This window comes from Grammomys surdaster, unplaced genomic scaffold (genome assembly GCF_004785775.1).
Source record: "Grammomys surdaster isolate TR1022 unplaced genomic scaffold, NIH_TR_1.0 324, whole genome shotgun sequence".
Classification (NCBI taxonomy): Eukaryota; Metazoa; Chordata; class Mammalia; order Rodentia; family Muridae; genus Grammomys; species Grammomys surdaster.
The window spans coordinates 811,306-831,688 of record NW_021604743.1 but is presented as its reverse complement, the minus strand read 5'-3'; the positions used below and the strand labels follow the sequence as shown (position 1 = coordinate 831,688).

The following is a 20,383-nucleotide window of genomic DNA, read 5'->3' as shown; positions in this document are numbered from 1 at the left end:
AGAAGAAAGTGAGAGCGTGGATTGTGTTTATACATATGTATAGGCATGTTTGGGTCACAGTTCCTGCATGGAGGTCAGAGGAAAGTTTCAAGTGTTGGTCCTTATCTTCTACCTTGTTCAAAGCAGGGTTCCTCTCCTCCTGTATTTATTCTTTTGAGAGTTTTATATATAAATGCAATATATTTTAATCCTGTCTTATCTCCACTGATTCCCAGCTTTCCCTTAATTTAACATTTTCCCCTCCCCACTTTATGGCATCTTGGGTTTTTAACATATATATAAGCTGCCATGTCTGATGAGGCAAGATCTCTGCTGCTTGCCACTATAAACACCAGGCTAGCTGGCCCATGAGCATTCTGTCTTACTGCTCATCCTGCTCTAGGAGCTTTTACATGGGTTCTGAAGATTCCAGTCCAGATTCTTATGTTGCAACTCAAGTGTTTTACTCACTATACCATCTCCTCCGCCGTATTTTCTTTACAAAAGAATTTTTTATGTGTATATGTGTGCTTGTATGTGTTTATGTGCACAAGTTACACGCTGGTGCCTTTGGATGCCAGAAGAAGCCCAGTCAGTTCCCCCAAAGATGGAGTTTCAAGCAGTTGTGAGCCACATGATGCTGGGAACCAAACCTGGATCCTGAGTAGTTTGTGTTCTGAACCGGTGAACCATCTGTCTAGCCCTGATTTCTATTAAGATTAAAAACAAAAAACAAAAACAAGCATTCTGTAGATAAACAGTTTGTTGTTTCTCACAAACTTGTTTAAATGAAGGAGAAAGCTGTTAGGTATCTGACAGTTTTTACTTTTAGAAACCTATTCTTGTAGATTTTATTGTTTATTTTTTATAAATGATCAGAATTTCTTTGCCTTAGACATTTTTAAGATCTTTTTAACTGTCAGTATAGTATTTAATTTTGATTTCTTTTTCATTTTTGCTTTTACTACATGGCAAGCTATGATTACTTACAAAACTGAAAGGAAGCCAAGTGATAAAATAATATTTTCTGAATTTTGTAGGACAAATGAAAAGGACTAGATGTGCTGACATTGATGTTGAGACTCCCGATTCCATTCTGGTTAATACTAATCTTCGAGCACTGATCAACAAGCACACCTTTTCAGTTCTTCCTGGAGACTGTCAGCAGCGCCTGCTTTTGTTGCTCCCAGAGGTTGATCGACAGGTGTGTCACATCGAGCATAAACAATTTTATAACTGAATGAGTCTCTCATTTTTATCATTATCTCATATTCTAGGCTGTGCTTAAACTGACTGTGCGGCTGAGGATGGGATTACAGATGTGTCACCATATTGAGAGATTGAGAGAGAAAGAGAGAGAGAGAGAGACAGACAGACACACACACAGACACACACACAGACACACACGGTAAAACCCAGGGCTTTATGTGTAAAAGGCAAGCACTCAATTAACTGAGTTATATGCCTAGTTCAAAAGACTTGAATTTGAAGCCAGCTTGATGTACAGAGTGTATATTTCAGTACAACCAGGGCTACTTAGAGCCTCTCAAAAACAAACAAATAAAAAATATATCATTTAATGTATTTCTAAAGAAGTGTGATATTAACAGTACTGTTGTGTTACTTTCCTTAGAAATATCTGAACAAAATACCACCAATCAACAAAAGAAATGGTTCTACCCACGTTTAGTTTAGTAAAGCAGTGAGCTTATTAGCACTACTTTACAGAACTTTGGAGCTGGATTGCAAGAAAGTCTCCCCTGCTATTGTTGATGACTCAAAAACTGCATCCCAGGAACTCCTTACCAATGAGCAGTCAGCTTGCCCAGCTGGAGAGTTTACTGCTTCAGATCTGGGCACCCCATCACCACCACCACCACCACACACACACACACACACACACACACTCTAAGTTTTAGGAGCCTCTAGACAGTTGGTGCTCAACCTTCCTAATGTTACAACCTTTTAATACAGTTCCTCATGTTGTATGAGCATAAAATTATTTTTGTTGCTACTTCACAGCTGCAATTTTGTGAGAATATGGATTGTAATATAAATATATTTGGACATAGAGATTTGCCAAAGGGGTCACAACCCGTAGGTTGAGACCCCCCCAAGTTGGGTCTCCTTTGCTTCTGAAGCTTCTGGGGGTCCCTCAGTCTTTGAATAGGAACTATCTCGGTTCAAAGGCAGTGGTTACACTACTAAGTTAGAAAAAGGATATTTTATTTAAGTGTCTTAGCAGATAAGTTTTATAAAATAATCCTTATAAGGGAGATGGCCTCTCTTATTTGGTTTTGATTAGAAAATCAGGCTGGCGATAAGAGGCTGATGGTAAGATGCTTTTCTAGCATGCAAGGGTCCAGTTTCAGTCGCTAGTGCTGTGATGAAAGAAAAAGAAAGGGAGGGAGGAAGAACAAAACAAAAGACCACCAGGGTGGGAGAAATGAAGCTGGAGGGGGAGAGGAAGATGAGGGGAGAAAGTGGAATGGTTTTCCTGTTTGAGATACAGGCATCAATAGAGTCTAGTTCACGAGTTTAGTTGTCTTGTTTTATTATCAACAGGATAGTACCTCAGTTAAGGAAGAAGGGTCAAGCTCAAGCTAAAGATGTAAATTCAGATAAACAGACAACTAGAAGTATATAGAACATAAAATATTAATGTTAGTTAAGTATGTTTCTTCTTTTTTTTTGTTAAATCTCTCTAAAGAAGCATTTATGGTTTTTGTCATAATAAAAAATTTAAGTTCCAATATGAGTTTTGAAAGAAAAAAAACTACCAAGAACAAATACCAAAGGGTTGGGAACTGCCAAAATAGTGATCAGAAAGACATTGTTTTGGCCCAGCAATAAGATAAGGTCTGAAAATGTTTTCATCCAAAAAAAAAAATGGCTAGTTAAGTTTTTCTTCTCCATGAAGAGGAAGTGAGATCATTATGGTTTTTCTAAGTTTGTCTCTTGAATTTATTTTTATTTATGCCTATGTATATATCTGTGTGCATATATGCTGTGTATGCAAGTACCCACAGAGGCCAGATGACAGTGTCAAAAGTTTCAAAAGCTGGAATTGTAAGGATTGTGGACCACTTGACATGGGTGCTAGGAACTAGGAACTCAGGTCCTTTGAAACTGCTAAGCCATCTCTCCAGCCCCTAGTCACTTATATCTTTTATACTTTTTATATATATATTTATATATTTGTTTGATTTCTACCAGGCCTGGTAGTAAGGCCCGGAATCTTATCTAAGTAGAAGAGTGAGATAAAGGGATTAATTAAAAAAAACCCAAACATTTAAATTGGGTGAGGTACTATGTACTTCCCAGTAGTTGAAAGTTAAGGCAGGAGGATTGGGATTTCAAGACTTGAGTGCATGGGACCCTGTCTGAAAACAAACCAACAACAAAAAAAAGAGGCAAGGGAGAACTTGAGTGAATGACTCATCCAGTAAGCTGATTGCCTCGCAAGCATGAGGACCTTAGTGTTCCAATCCACAGCACTCACTTAAAAGCCAGGCAGGGTGATAGACCTATATTCGAAATACCGGGCAGGGAGAGACAGCAGTATTTCTGGGACTTGAGAGTCACTCATTCAGGATAAAGTGAAGAACTCAGGCTTAGTGAGGAGCCCCATCTTAAAAATAGAATGAAGAATGGTAGAGGAGCCGGGCGGTGGTGGCGCACGCCTTTAATCCCAGCACTTGGGAGGCAGAGGCAGGTGGATTTCTGAGTTCGAGGCCAGCCTGGTCTACAGAGTGAGTTCCAGGACAGCCAGGGCTATACAGAGAAACCCTGTCTCGAAAAACCTAAAAAAAAAAAAAAAAAAAAAAAGTAGAGGAAAGCAAGATGACCCACTCCCAGACATACACTGTGCATATATACATACACAAAAGCAGCAAACAGAAACAGACTGCCAAGGATACAGTTCAGCAGGTGAACACTTGCCTAGCATGTGTGAGCTCATAAGTTTAGTTTCTTTCCTTTTTAATCCTTATTAAGACAACATGAAAGGCAGCCATGCTGGATACCTTTAATCCCAGCACTTCACTTTGGGAGCAGAGGCAGCAGATCATCTCTGTGAGTTCAAGGTCAGCCTGCCTTACAATGCCAAGTTCCAGGATAGCCATGGCTGTTGTTCTACACCTACGCACACACACATTTTTCCTAGTTTGTAATAACAGACTATATTTCTTAGTTTATAGTAAGATTCACAAGGTAAGCTGCACAGATCATTATAATTGACTACAAAGTCACAGTGAAGTGTTTCTCATTCTGAAATCTATTTTCTTTTTTGGTTTTTGAGACAGGGTTTCTCTTTGTAACCTGGAATTTGCTATGTAGATTAGGCTGGCTCTACCTGCCTCTGCTTTTAGAGTGCTGGGATTAAAGGTGTGCACCATCACACCAGCTTGAGGTCTGTTTGCTATAAGACTTACTTTGATGCCAGTTTCTTAGTGCTTAGTGCTATAATCAGCACGTGGGAAAACAGTTCAGAGTCTTTTGGATAATTCAGATAATCAGATGTTTTCCCAGCAGTAGGGACTAAAGGAAAAGTGGTCCTAGTGACTTTATTCTTTACCTTATCTCTTCAAAAAAGTTACTTTGGAGGATACTCATCTAGACAATTCTTGATAGGAGAAATTAGGAAGATTGAAGTTTGAGTATGATTTTTAAGTGACTTTGTTGATTTCATGGGGTGCTCTCATTTCCTTATGTCCTATTTTTTGTGTTGTTCCACCCCTAAGTACTCGTGCTGGGGAGTGATAGGCTGAAGTGATATATGAGACATAACTCATAACCTCTTTGTGGCAGGCTGATGCTATTTTCTCAGAAGCACTCATGATCTTTATGCTTTCTTAAAGAAATCTGTAGTGGTGGTGGTTTAAAGATATGTTTTTTAAATGTGTATGTGTGGTGCATGTGTGCTTGGTGCCTTAAGTGCCCATAAGAGTGCCCTACATCCCCTGGAACTGTAATTACGATGATTATAAGCTGTTGTGTATATGCTGGGATCCAAACCTGGGTCCTCTGCAAGAGCAAAACATGCTCTTAACCACTAGCCGTCTCTGTCCATCTCTGGCCATGTGTGATTTTAATGAAAGAGATATTAAGAGTTTTCTAGTACAGCTTCCCACAAAAAGCAATCCTACAGGGTTTTAAAATGTGTTTGTTTGTGTTTTTTTTTTTTTTTAAATAGGAAGAAGCTAGTTAGTCAGTATTGATGAGATAAAGTGAGTGATACTAGGAAGACAGTTTTATTTAGGTTTCCATTATGTCAATGTGGATAATGCTTAAGTTGAAAATATTATAAACAAAGTATTTTTTACATGATTTGAGTGGACCTTTTCCCAATATTTTAAAGAAGAATTAATTTGTTTTAGAAATGAAGAGAGGAAAAGTGTGTGTGTGTGTGTGTGTGTGTGTGTGTGTGTGTGTGTGTGTTTAGTTTTGTTTATCATTTAACCATTTTTGGATGACCTGTGAGGTGATTTAGTTGATAAAAGGATTTGTAGTCAAGCCTGACAACCTGAGTTCAACCCTAGGACTCAGAATGGTCACAGGAGAGAGCTGACTCCTACAAGTTGTCTTCTGACCTTCATACAGATGTCATTGCACACACACAAACATATGCAATAGCCCAGTGCTGCCTGCCACTGCTGGACACCCCCTTCCCCTGCACCCCCCCCAAAAAAAATTATTTTTGTACTCTATCCTGGAGATACATCCCTAGGCACAAGAAGATAAGTTAAACCCTTTGGCAAAGCATTAGAAACAAAGTTAGTAGACAACATGGGTGGGTGTGGGGTGGGTAGAGAGGGAGTATGCCTCACAGTTTGATAAAAATAAGTAGCCTAGTAGAAAAATAAGAAAGTGACACTTCACAAGACCACTGCAGACTTACATGTTTAATAACCATAGAGCAACAGCAAACAACACAAAGGTTCTAGGAAATCATCTACCATTTCAACGTTGGCACAAAATTAAATTACATGTTGATACTTGTTGGCAAGGAAAAGAGTATTGTACATATATTGCCTGTAGTTTTAGCATTCTAAGAAAGTAGTACAATATCTCATTTGCTAATTGTGTTTTGTTCTTGCAGTGCAGTCCTTAGAAATAAAATCACTAGTAAAGTTGGACAAGGTGACACACTCCTTAATCCCAGCTCTTAGGAGGCAAACCTCTAAGTTCAAAGACAGCCTAGACTATATAGTCATACCCTATTTCAAACAGAGAAACATTGGTACATTCATCTCTGCCAGAATGTTTGTTGCAACTTTATTAATTATGGGGAAACATTGGTCACAAAGAGCATGTTTACCATTAGGAAACTGATAAATGAAACACATCCATAAAATAAAATGCAACAGTTTCAAAGATGCTAAATATATGGCTATTGACTTGAACAGACTTTTACAGTGTAGTCTGTGAGAAAAACTAAGTTAACAGTGTGTTGTATAACTTAGTACAAACAATTAACTCTGACCAAAAGAAGAAAAACATTCATTTAAGTGTTACTCAGAGAAAAACTAAGTTAACAGTGTGTTGTATAACTTAGTACAAACAATTAACTCTGACCAAAAGAAGAAAAACATTCATTTAAGTGTTACTCAGTAAGGGGCTGGTGAGATGGCTCAGTGGCACTGACTGTTCTTCTCGAGGTCCTGAGTTCAAATCCCAGCAACCACATGGTGTCTCACAGGTATCTGTAATGAGATCTGATGCCCTCTTATGGGGTGTCTCAAGACAGCTACCGTGTTACATATAATAAATAAATAAAAATAAACTTTTTTGAAAAAGTGTTATTCGGTAAACAATATTTTTCCAAGATTGTGAAATGGAGTTGAAAAGTGAGAAAGGAAAACAGGTACACATGGAAGGATATTTTTAAAAGAATAAAATATATTACAGGGTTTTTTTAAAGATTTATTTATTTATTGTATATCAGTACACTGAAGCTGTCTTCTGACACACCAGAAGAGGGCATCAGATCCCATTACAGATAGCTGTGAGACACCATGTGGTTGCTGGGATTTGAACTCAGGACCTCTGGAAGAGCAGTCAGTGCTCTTAGCCGCTGAGCCATATCTCCAGCCCCCATTTTTTTTTTTTTTTTTTAAGCAGTAAGAAAAAGGAGTTAGCTATGTTTCTCTGGATGGATTGTACATACATTCTGTTAACATAAAGTGAACATTGTTGCACCTTTCCTTTGAATGGTTTTCCCTGGCTTGCTCTTTGACCTAGGTTGGTCCAGATGGCTTGATGAAGTTGAATGTCTCAGCCCTTAACAATGAGTTCTTCGCTTCTGCAGCCCAGTGGTGGAAGGATAGGCTCTCAGAAGGTAAGTGTTCTGCCCTGTGGCTCCCAGGGTCTGAGTGTCCCTCACTACATGAGATACTGGAATACATTTCAAAGGTAAAAGTATTAGCCAGAATTCTCTAGAGGAACAGAACTTAGAGATTGAATATGTATGTGTACACACACACACACACACACACACACACAGGGGATTTATTAGAATGGCTTACTGTGGTACAGCTAGTCTGGCAATAGCTGTCTACCAACAAACAGAAGATCCAAGAATCTGGTAAGTTCAGTCCATGAGACTGGATGTCTCAGCTGGTCATCAGTATATGCTGGAATCCAAAATAAGCAGGCTGCAATGTCAGTAGGAATGGGCTTGCCGGCAAGAGTGAGCTAAGAACAAGCTTCTTCCTTATATTGGCTGCTGCCAAAAGATGTGACCCAGAGGTGGTCTTCCCACTGCAAGTGATGTAATTAAGAAAAGAACACTCCTCATAGTCGTGCTCAGCCACTCATGGTTTAGTTAATTCCGAATGGCTTTTAGCTGTGAACCTAACCTTAACAATTGAGCCATCTCTTTAGCCCTATATTATGTTTTTCAAGCACTCTTTGTAACATCTCTGGTTCAGTATTCCAGATTAATACTTAGGAACTGAAATTGTAGGGAGTTCTTTCTACTGGATAAACTGAAGACTTGGTTATTTTATGGTGCTTTGCATCCATTTGGTAAACAGCAAAGTAAGTTCCTTTTTCCTTCCAACTCCAGTGACATGGATAGTAAGGAAGAGCAGTGACAATTAAAATCTTATTGCTGATTTCATGTACTGTTGGGTTTGAAGTAATGGAACATTTATGGACCATCACTTAGGAATTACTGCCCTTGGTCACTCGTCCTTGTGTGTCTGATTTAACAGATGTACTGAAGGCAATAGTAATTTTTTTTTTTCAAGACAAGGTTTCTTTGAGTGACCCTGGCTATCCCGGAACTCACTTTGTAGATCAGGCTGGCCTTGAAGTTACAGAGATCCTCATGTCTCTCTGCCTCTGAGTACTAAAATTAGAAGCTTCTGCCACGACTCCTAGTTAATAGTAGAATATTTTAAAAGTTACTGATTGTTTCACTACTGTATATGATACCTACCAATAGTATCAGTTATTTAGTTATTATATGTTACTTTTCTATTGCCTTGACAAGACACTGTGACCAAGACAACTTATAGAACAAATCATTTAATTGAGGTCTTGCTTACAGTTTCATAGGGTGAGGCTATTAACAACATGGCTGGGAGCAAGGCAGCAAGCAGGCAGGCACAGTGCTAGAATATAGTAGCTGAGAACTCACATTTTATCTGCATATTGGAGGCAGAGGGAGTGACTCTGGGAATGCAATTTTGAAACATCAAAGCCCATCCATCCCCAGTGACATACCTCCTCCAACAAGGGCACACCTCCTTATCCTTCCCTAATAGTTACCTCAGCTGGGATGAAGCATTGAAACATATATGAGCATATCCTGACCATTCTCCTTCAAACCACCAAAGTATACCTGCTTCTGCAAAAATGTATACTAAGGCTGGGCAGTGGTGGTGCACGCCTTTAATCCCAGCACTTGGGAGGCAGGCAGACTTCTGAGTTCGAGGCCAGCCTGATCTACAGAGCGAGTTCCAGGACAGCCAGGGCTACACAGAGAAACCCTGTCTCAAAAACAAAACAAAGCAAAAACGTATACTAAACTTAGAAAAGGAAAAGATGGGCAAACTATGTGGCTGTGACATATCACTCTGTTTATTGCCACAGTTGATTCAGGGTATCTGGCTGGTCATCTCCCTTGCGGATCCCTGTGGAAAGGCAAACAGTTCCACCAACTGAGTACTAAGTATTCAAATGTAGAAATTATGCAGGCATCCATCCTCTTTCAAACCACAATTATTTTTTTAAAAAAAATGTTCTGTGTGTGTGGATGTGTCTATATCTATGTATATGATACTGATGTGTGAATCCATATATGTAGAAATCTTTTCACTGTAGTTTCAGGTGATTGAAACACATCATCAGGCTTGCTCAACAAGTACTTGAACCCAGTGCCTGCTGAGGTCTCACAAGACCAACATGAGTTTTTGTTTTGTTTTTAATTTTATGAGTATGAGTGTTTTGGGTACACATATGCATCAAATGGAAGCCTTTAGAAGGGGGTGAAGAATCCCCCCCCCATGCACCCTCCCACCTGACTCCTTAATTCACATAGGTGCTTGAATAAATAGTACGCCAGATGTGGTCACACACATACACACTCCCCCCAGCCCCCATCTCTAGTGCCAGAAAAAAAGATGTATCTCTGAGTTCAAGGCCAGTCTCTAGCCTACATAGTGAGTACTAGGACAATTTTACGAAGAAACTTTGCCCATTGTTTTAAAAAGTAAGAAAAAAGATAGATAATAAATCGGTAAAGGATTTAGTTCTTTAATGCCCACTTTAAAAGCATAACTGTGTCCATTTATTCATGTTTCATGAAGCAGTAGACACTAACCCTATATGAACAGAGCTCAGTGCTTTTTATTCCTTGTTCTATTATTCATGATAATAATAGAAGTTCTAGGCTTTACTGACTGCTAAATTCTTCCTCTCCTATTTCTTTGTTCAGGACTGTGATATCCAAACCCTCTTTACATATTTTCATTTGATTTTATTTAGTGTTATGTTCGTGTGTGTGTGTGTGTCTGTGTCTGTGTCTGTGTGTGTCTGTGTGTGTATGTGTAAGTGTATAAATGGAGTCACATATGTGGAGGTCAGGGAAAAACTTTGGTAGTCAATTCTCTGCTAATTGAAATGTTCTACATGGAAAGCAAGCATTTTCGTTCATCAAGCCATCTTACCAGCTTCCCTACTTTTTTGTTTTCCTTCTTACTCCCAGGAGATCTTAAACTTACAACTTTTCCCATTCTTCATCTTAGTTCTTGATACTCCAGGTATTAGAGTCTATTAAGAGAGATCACCTATCCGAGCCATGACTTCTGTTGGTTGGCATTTTTTATAAGACAGAGTCTTACAGTGGAGCCCAAGCTTCCCTGGAAGTCACTGTGTAGACCATAACAGCCTTCAACTTGTGGTAATCCTCCTCCAGCTTCCAAGCCACATGACTTAAGATGTCCTACAGATAGCATTCTATTCTTTGCTGGTATAGTAAAGAAAACTGTGGTGGTTGATAGTATATGCAAATGAGCACCATATTCAGAGTATCTGAAGGTTGAGTATGTGGAGTACAGTAGCATTGGATTGGTACAATATTTAGGGCACTTTGAAAACTGACAACTGAAAACTGCCTACCTTGTATTTTAGGAATCTTAATGCTTTCAAGTAACTTTTTATTATGTGGGGAAGGCCTCAAGCATACTTTTCTTTGAAGAATCCCAACTTTAAAATGGCAAAGTATTCAGTTATTTACTGAAAACCCATTTGTCACTGTTCTAGTTGGCTGTGGGACCTAAGAAAATGGAGCTAATAAATGAGACAGTGCATCAGCCAGTTTATGTATACTGAGGCTTAAGAGCGGTCACATAAGTCACACACAGCAAAATCATGTCTTCCATAGAGGCCTATAAATAAATAACAATAACCAGATATAATGAATAACGTAAGGTAAACTTGCTCCTATCTGATACACCCGGGAGGGGCATGAAGGCACAATCGAAAACCAATTCCATGTTGTTGTTGTTTAAGAAATTGAGGTCACAAGACTCTATTTCTGGAGTTTCTGGACTCTTTATTTCTGTCCTTATTTCTTGGAGTTTTCTTACAAGAACTGAGGAATCTCATACAACTCTATTCTTGGACACACATTTATTACTCTCATTCCATTAGGAAATAAATTTGAAATTCAGTGTTAGAGGTGAGAAGAAATCTGCATGATATATATGTTGTTTATAACTGGAAGAAGACTCTTTGGGGAACAACTGGAGTGTAATAAGTACTATGGGCCTTATCTGAAGGTAACTGTCGTTTCTTTTGTAACGGCTGGTTCTGTTACTTTGTAATGGCCCGTTCTGTTGTTCCGGTCCACAGGTCAGGGTCTAGCAAGAGAGAAAGTGGGGACGGAGGAAGGGCGAAAGAGGGGTGAGAGACGCAAAAGATGGATACAGGACAGAGTCTGGTCAAGTCTCTTCTTTATTCTCCTCTCTTCTTCCATATTCTCCTCACACACATAGAAAGGAAATCTTGGGTATTTATTCCCTTTACCACGTGACTTGTCCTCATGGACAAGCTCAACTGAAGCCACTACGTCACGTGTCTTGTAGCCATGTCTACACTAAACAGTATAACAAGATGTTTATCAGACTACGCTCAACTATTACATGCTGTTAAAAACAAGTCTTTTGTCAAGATATATGACTTGAGATGACTATAAAGATGATAGCCACTTTTGGCCAACATCTGAATATTGAAAACTACAGGGTAGTTTGTGACAGTGTCTGTACTCCACCTACTGGTGTTTCCTTCTCCTTTCTGGCTTGCTTCTTTGGGAAGTTGTTGCTTTGACATGATAATATTCTGTTCTGGTATGAGTCATTCATGATAAGAATCTATGACTGATGCCTTTCTTTCTGTTAATATCATTTTGTTGATACACTACAGGTGAATTTACTCCTGAAATGCAGGTGAGAATTCGACAAGAGATTGAGAAGGAGAAGAAAGTGGAGCTATGGAAGGAACAATTTTTTGAAAGTTACTATGGTCAGAGGTAAGCTAGAGCAGACTGTGTATCCAGATGTTAATGTCATGTGATACCTCGATGTTTTTACCTTATTGGAGAGTCTAGTGCCTAGTTCCTTCATTAGTAATAGCCTTAGCCAGGTAGTAGTGGCACACACCTTTTATCCCAGCACTCAGGAGGCAGAGGCAGGTTTATCTCGGTGAGCTCAAGGCCAACCTGGTCTACAGAGTGATTTCCAGGACAGCCAGGGTTACATAGATAAACCTCATCTTGAAAAACCAAAACGAAGGTACAGCTTTTTGTTTTGTTTTTAAAGAATCATGGATGTACAGAATTGAATCACTCATAATCTTTGATTTTTAGCTTACATTGTAGGCAAAGAGGGTTCCACTTTCTTCTTTCTTTAATCTTAAATTAGAGTTCTTCCTTGGAAAAGACTGGCTTCTGGTAATTTCATGAGATAGAATAATACTTGAGAGTTCTGTGCATTTTTATAGTGATTTTCCAAAATGTTGTTAACCTAAACCAGTCAGGAATCCAAAGAGTCATGTAATGGTGGGCCATTATACCAAACCTGTAATTAAAATCCTTTCCTCTGCGACTGGAAGATGTTCATCACTGAATCAAGACACACACTTTATTTTTAAAGGGCTGAAGTCTGGAACAACTTTTTTTTTTTAATTTTTGGATAACAGAACAATCAAAATGAAATTTTACTGGGTAAATTTAATAGATAATCTGTTTGGTTTGAGTAGGATTACATAGTCCAGCTCCTGTTTGTTAGTCTCCCTCTGCATAGCAGGAAACACCAAGGAGAAGGCTTCATTGACTACAGAGAAAAGTAAGGCTTTTTTTTTTTCTCCAAGTATAAATGTTCATTTAAGATAGATACCTACTAAAATTAAGAATCTCAACTGCTGATTTTTCTATAAATTTATATAGACAAATAGATAAAATTGATGGTAAGTATACTGTAATAAGTCACAGTAAATCTTTGGGTGCACATGCCACAGTGTGGAGTTGGTTCTTTCTAGCATATTAGTTCCTTAGTTCAAACCTAGGTGGACATCTCACTGGAGCTAAATAGACTGGTTTTTATTACTAATTCTTTTAAGGTGCTAGAGGGGGTTTAATTGATTGTTGTTGTTGCTGGTTAAGTAATACTATAAAACAGTAAAAAGAGTCACTGGTGACCCATAAAAATTAGCTTCACTTTTTCCAAGCCATGCTGCAAGTCCCTGCTGACTTCCACCCCCAGGTAGCTCAACTGTCTTCTCAGGTTCCCCTTAGAAGTCTGGGGCCAACCTTCCTATAAACACTAGTGAGCAAAATTGATCATAGTTCCAACCTAAGTCTCAGAGTAGAAGCACTTGACCTTTCTTTAGGTTCTTTTAGCTAGCCTGTGAGTTTCTAGATATTACGACTCCTATATAAGCAGAAGTAACAATAACAGCCACCACTATAGAACTTTTATTGTGTACCAAGTGAGTACTTCATATGGAGTAACTTCATCAGCAGCAACATTGAAGTTGTTAATTCCAGTGTTCAAGTAAAAGAACTAAGATGCAAAAGCATACAGAGCCAGTCAGTATCTTGTCAACAATTGGTATCAGAGCCAGGATTTGAATTTAATTACTTTGGCTCAAGAATTCTACAAAAAAATACTTACTGTGTGTCAGTGGTTTTCTAGTTATTGACATAGTCTACGTTTCTCATGTTTTCAGTAACATGGGCTATTTCCCAACTAACAGCTCCTTCTGTTTTTTAGTTCTGGCCTAAGCCTTGAAGATTCACAGAAACTGACAGCTTCCCCAAGTGATCCCAAGGCAAAGAAAAGCCCAGCCGAACAGCCAAAATCCGTACTTCCTTCAGAGGCCTCTCCTGTCAGAATCATCCCAGTAGTTCCTCAGTCCAAGTGTAAAGAAGAAGCAGTGCAAATATCATCACCATTCAAAAAAGAAGAAGGCCAAGACGAGGCAAGGCCAGAGTCTAAATCCCCAGAACCTTCTCTTACATCAGCTAGCACTACAAATGAGCTTATCACCATGAAGCCTACCAGGAGCCCTAAGAATGAGGGTCTCTTAGAACAGAAGCCAATTGCCTCTGTTGAACAAGAGTCTGAGAAAGAAAATCATGTCACCACAACTTCTAGTAATAACAAAAGTGAGAACCAAGAAGTGTTAGCTATATCCCCAAGCAAATCTAAAAATTCTGGGTTAGAAAAACCCATAACAAAGCCTATTGGTGAAGCCGGTCCACTGGACCCTGATTTGAAGATGCCGCCAACAACTGTTACTGATCAGATTTCAGAAAGTCTCAAGAGGAAATCTTCTCTTACCCAAGAAGAGGCAACTGGCAGCTGGGAGAAAAGACCACGTATCACTGAGAGTTGCCAGCACCAGCAGCCATTTCAGGTCTCCCAACAGCCCTTTCTTAATAGAGGGGACAGGGTCCAAGTGCGAAAAGTCCCACCTCTCAAGGTGAGAACGTGCTTGTTATACCTGCTAAGTCTCATAACTGGTGGTGTTAACATAGAACCAGTAGTGTACACTTAATATACATATAACTGTGGTGTTGTATAAATAAAATTAGTAATAGTCAGGCTTTAGAAATGCATTCCTACATTGTTTTCTTGATATTTGAGTAAGGGATCTGAATAATTCATGTCTTAGAGGCGAAGTCTTGAAGTCTTGCTATGCAGCTCAGGCTGGCATTGAATTCTCAGTCTTTCTGTTGCTGGTTATTGAGTGCTGGAATTAATGGCCAAAAAGTTTTCTTCAGTGAATGTCAAATTAGAAATAAATTCTAGACTTAGGAGCTGTATTAAATTTTAGTTTAATATAGAATGGTTTACACTGAAGACTTAATCCACTCTGACCAGATTTATAGAATTTGCCCTTTATAGATTGGGTCAGAAGCTGTTTTACTCTTTTATCTTACACTCTATCTAGCTTCCATAATTTATAACAGAACAGAATGTTTTAGCCAGTTTGTTTCTACATGCATATAACAACAGCTCCGGAAAGATAGCAGTTGAAGATAATGAATTGCCTAAACCATTGAGGCCTTCTCTCAAAACAACAAATAACAAAAGAAGAACTTTCTATACAAAATTTGAATTTTAATATTAGTTTTGCAACTTGATCTATTGTGTTTTGTTTATATAATATTTAAAAGTAACAATCTAGCTGGGCTATGGTGGTATATTCCTTTAATCTCAGGAGTCAGAGGCTGGTTGGTTTTTGTTGTTGTTTGTTTTGGTTTGTATTTTTTGTTGGTAGGTTGTTTTGTTTTTTTGAGACAAGATTTCTCTGTGGTACAGCTCTGGCTGTCCTAGAACTTTCTTTGTAGACCAAGTTGGCCTCTGCCTCTACCTTTGCCGTCCATTGTTGGGATTACAGGAACGCAACACCATTGCCCAGCTTGTTTATTATTCTTTTTTTCTTTTTTTTTCTTTTTCCCCCGAGACAGGGTTTCTCTGTGTAGCCCTGGCTGTCTTGGAACTCACTCTGTAGACCAGGCTAGCCTTGAACTCTCAGAAATCCACCTGCCTCTACCTCCCAAGTGCTGGGATTAAAGGCGTGCGCCACCACCGCCCAGCTTGTTCATTATTCTTAAAAGCAAAATATAACATCTCATTAATGCTTCATGAAGACAAAAAATAATTCAAACTTGAGCATATAAAAACTTCTAACTGCTTTGTCCTTGTTTAATTTCAGTATGTTAATACTGATGACTTAAGTCATCTTGTATTGTCCTGGGAAGGATGATAACCCTCACGTAGTATTTTAAGAGCCTGGCATGGTGAAACATAACTGTAATCCCAACATTTGGGAAGGTCACAAGTTTGAGGACAACCTTGGTGTATATAAGCATAATCTTCAAAAGTGTGTGTGTGTGTGTGCATGCATATATACACAGTCTTAACACCAGCACTTGGGAGGCCAAGGCAGGCAAATCTTTGTAAAGATATCTCTACAAAAAGAATACCATGCCAGCCAGAACGAAAACAGAAATCCTGTCTCAAAAAAAAAAAGACAAACCAGCCAAAACCAACCAAATAAAAGAATACAAAGCATTCTGTGGTGGGTGCGATAACAATATAACTTACTAAGTGGTTTTACTATAAGCAAAGTTATTAGGTACTTTTACTTTTTTGTTTTGTTTCTTAAGAGTTTCACTGTGTAGCTTTGGTTGTCCTTAAACTCACTCTGTAGACCAGGCTGGCCTTGAACTAACATATAGGTTGCACCTATGGCCTTACCCTTGGATAACTGGCTTTTGTGACTAGGCTTAGCTAAAAATATCCTCAAATAAGACTGTTTATCTCCAAACAAATTTCCTGTGTTTTATTTAATAAATTTGTCTATTTTCTCTTACAGTCTCTTCTCTATATTAGCAAGAGGCAACAATTGCTTCTTTTTTACCCACAGAGCTTCTAAGCCATTCTGTGTTAAGTAAATGATGCTGTCCAAGCTTTTAGAACTGAGTATACTTCTTAAGTGTATTAATTTTATGACAACTGTTTTTAAATAACACTGATTTCTGAGGTATAGGAAGTTGATTTTTAATACTTCTGACTTTTTGAATAATGAAAAATAGTGACCTTACAATTTATAATTGAAGAATTTACAGGAAGATGACATGCTTTTCTTATAATTGATCACTTAATTTTTGAAATTAAGTACTCTAGAATGTTATCAGTTTTTGCTCCTTTTTATTCCACCAAATACTAAAAGGCGTCATATCTGCATTCACTATAGTTAATTTCCTTTACTTCCAAAGGTTTTTTTTTTTTAAGATTTATTTATTTATGTATATGAGTACACCATTGCTCTCTTCAGACACACTGGAAGAAGGTATCAGATCCTCCATGAGCTACCATGTGGTTGCTGGGAATTGAACTTAGGACCTCTGGAAGAACATTCGGTGCTCTTAAGACAACAATCAGTTTCTTTTGTAATACAAAAACCAGTGGTTTCAGAGTAGACATAGTGACACATGCTTTTACTGTTAATAGCAGAGACACGGGGATCTGTGAGTTAAAGGCCAGCCTGGTCTACATTATGAGTTCTAGAACAGCCAAAACTATATAATGAGATCCTGTCTGTCTCAAAAAAAGAAAAAAGTTAATGGTTTGAATGTTAGTAGTTTTTCACAATTTTTTTCTTTAGCATAATACATATTTTTCTAGCAATTCTGATTTATAAGCTGGGGGATGGAACCCCAAAACACATACATTTTAAAAAGGTTATACAATCAAGTACAGAATTATCTGGGGTGAAAATGATTGGCAGACAGTATGTGCATGGGCCTTTATGTGGGTAGACGAAGTAGGGTTGAACCCTAGACACAATGTGTGTGTGTTCTTAGTTGTAGAGCAGCCATGTGTGTCATGGGTGTTTTGCGTTATCTGCTCTAGTCTTACAGCTGAAAATTGATCTCTGCCTTCCCCCATTCCTTACTGTTTTTTAGATCCCTGTCTCCAGAATCTCCCCGATGCTGTTTTCTACATCGCAGGTCTCTCCCAGGGCTCGTTTCCCAATCTCCATCACTAGTCCTTACAGAACAGGAGCCAGAACTCTGGCAGACATCAAAGCAAAAGCCCAGTTGGTTAAAGCACAAAAGGCAGCAGCCGCAGCCGCTGCTGCAGCCGCTGCAGCCGCCTCAGTTGGAGGGACCATTCCAGGACCTGGCCCCGGGGGTGGACAAAGTCCAAGAGAGGGTGGTGAAAGGAAAACTGCTGGAGGAGGGAATGCAGGCTCAGACCCAGTCAGTACAAGTGCAAAAGGTCCCACACTGGAACTGCCGGGAACTGGAAGCAGGGGAGGTACGAGAGAACTTTTACCCTGTGGTCCTCAACCTGAGACCAATACAGCAGGCCAGACGCAGCCTCCTGGTGTCTCTGGAGCACAGCTACAGCAAACCTCCTCAGTGCCTGCAGGACGTGCCATCAGTGCAGCACGCACAGACATCCCATTACCAGCTCACATAGAAACATCAGACAGTGAGAAACCAAACCCCCACAAGGCAACAGCCACAGCAGCCTCTCCTTGCCACTCGCAAGACCCTAGGAGTTGCAGACTTGAGAAAGCTCTGTCTCCAACAGGGCCTCCTCTGATCTCAGGAGCCTCACCTGTTTGTTTTGTAGCTGATGGCACAGTTGAGCCCAAAGCAGGTTCTAATAAGAATGCACCAAAGCCTTCAGCCTTAGCAAAGACAACGGCTTCTGCTCCACTAGATATGACTTCCTCTCCTGTAACATCTTCATTGACAACAGCCAGTTTAGAAAAACTCCCTGTACCCCAGATCAGTGGAACTGCAACATCTACTGGATCAGCTCCATCCTCAAGCACTTTGCCAGCAGCTTCTAGCCTTAAAACCCCAGCAAATATGAATGGACCCATTTCAAGACCAAGTTCTAGTATCCCTGCTAATAATCCTTTAGTTACTCAGCTACTTCAGGGCAAAGAGGTTCCCTTGGAGCAAATTCTGCCTAAACCTCTCACCAAAATTGAAATGAAAACAGTTCTACTGACTACAAAAGAGGAAAAGGGAATAGGGATATTCCCTGGTACCAGTGTAATTGAAAGTAGCAACAGAGAGGAAGTTAATGGCAGGCAGGCCCATCTGGCTATCCAGCAGCTGGGGAAACCCTTGCAAAGTAAACAGCTTTCCCAGGTTCCAAGGCCAGTTTTCACTGCTAAGGACCGGAAGGACCCCTGCATTGACACTCACCAGTACCAAGAAGGTCTAAGTAAAACAACGCAAGATCAGCTTTTTCAGACTCTCCTCCAGAGGGCTCAGAGGCAGAGTGTTCTTTCATTTGTGCCGCCCTCTCAGTTCAGCTTTGCTCACTCAGGTTTCCACTTGGAAGACATCCCCACAACCCAGAAGTTCACACTGGGTTTTGCTGGCAGAAGGACATCCAAGCCTGCAATGGCAGGTCACTATTTACTTAATATCTCCACCTATGGCCGGGGTACAGAGAGCGTTAAGAGGACCCATTCTGTAAATCCTGAGGAACGCTTTTGTCTAAGTAGCCCCACCGAGGCCTTGAGAATGGGACATGCAGATTGTAAAACCACAACTGGAGAAAGCAGTAGCAGCAAAGAAGATGAAAGTGATGAAGATAGTGTGGGTGATGAACAGGAAGCTGTGTCAGTGAAGGAGGAGCCCTGGGCTTCTCAGAGTTCTGGCAAGCAGCCCTACAGTGGGGAACCTCCATCCACCAATGAGTGTTTAGCTAGCAAGAATGGTAAGGCCGAGCCACCAGTGAGTGAACAAACCACTTTAGGCAAGGAGAATTACATATTCTCTAGAGGCCAAACGTTTGATGAAAAGATCCTAGCCAGAGATTTTATTCAGGCTGCACATAAACAAATGACTCATACTGTGAGAGGTAAGACAATATGTAGCAGCCCTGAGCGTTTCAGTTCTGCTGCTCTTTCTCTCCCTGCAGACAGCCCCACACATCAGCCTCTACTCCTTCCACCACTGCAAACCCCAAAATTATATGAAAGCCCCACACAGATAGGGCCAAGCTATAGAGGCATGATCAATGTCTCCACCTCATCAGACATGGACCATAACTCTGCTATACCAGGCAGCCAGGTATCTAGCAATGTAGGAGATGTCATGTCGTTTTCAGTAACTGTCACTACCATTCCTGCTAGCCAAGCAATGAATCCCAGCAGCCATGGCCAGACAATTCCTGTTCAGACTTTTCCTGATGAGAATAGTATCGAGGACACACCTTCAAAATGTTACTGCCGGTTGAAAGCCATGATCATGTGCAAAGGATGTGGAGCTTTCTGCCATGATGACTGCATTGGCCCCTCCAAACTGTGTGTCTCCTGCCTCGTTGTTCGGTAATAAGACTACAGCATATGTAAAGGAGGGAAGGGTAGGCTTAAAAAGACATGTTGCACCCTTTTTAAATCACAGAAATAAAGTTTCAGTTGTCTCAAGAGACGTTAATCAGGAATACAGAATGCAGGTCTTCACATTTTCAGGAAGAGCACCTTGTATAGTAGGTCTGAGTCAAATAGAACTGAGTTGGTGACAAAGTTTGCACTTACAAAATCATGTAAATATGTCACATTTTGTTTTAACATTTTTTTCAAAGTATTTAGGTGATGATGTGTTAACTTTTACATTCAGATTTATGTTTCATTCTTTTGACTGAGAAAAGTTCAATGGTATGCATGGTGAAAGGAAGCTACCTGGCTGCCTCTGACCTCTCCCTGGGCTAGGAAAAGGAAAGTCAGGAAGTGAACATTGTGCTGTTTATGACATCACAGACCGGTTCAGGCTCTTCACAAATAAGATGGCCTTTGTGGGACTTAGATTTGGGGATTTGCTCATCCCTTTACTTTAGGTGAAACCATTTTC

General features: G+C 39.8%; 1 protein-coding gene across 3 annotated transcripts in view; it reads left to right on the top strand.

Moving 5' to 3' along the window:
• The window catches only part of Asxl2 (ASXL transcriptional regulator 2), a 75,839-nt gene extending 55,870 nt beyond the window's left edge, over window positions 1-19,969 (top strand). For all 3 annotated transcript variants that reach the window (XM_028778091.1, XM_028778092.1, XM_028778093.1), the window contains 5 exons: window positions 1,020-1,183; window positions 7,222-7,318; window positions 11,911-12,016; window positions 13,758-14,469; window positions 17,465-19,969. In XM_028778091.1, the coding sequence (XP_028633924.1) occupies window positions 1,020-1,183; window positions 7,222-7,318; window positions 11,911-12,016; window positions 13,758-14,469; window positions 17,465-19,864 (3,479 nt within the window). In that variant the 3' untranslated portion in view covers window positions 19,865-19,969. The remainder of the gene's footprint in view (window positions 1-1,019; window positions 1,184-7,221; window positions 7,319-11,910; window positions 12,017-13,757; window positions 14,470-17,464) is intronic.
• The last annotated feature ends 414 nt before the right edge of the window (window positions 19,970-20,383 follow it).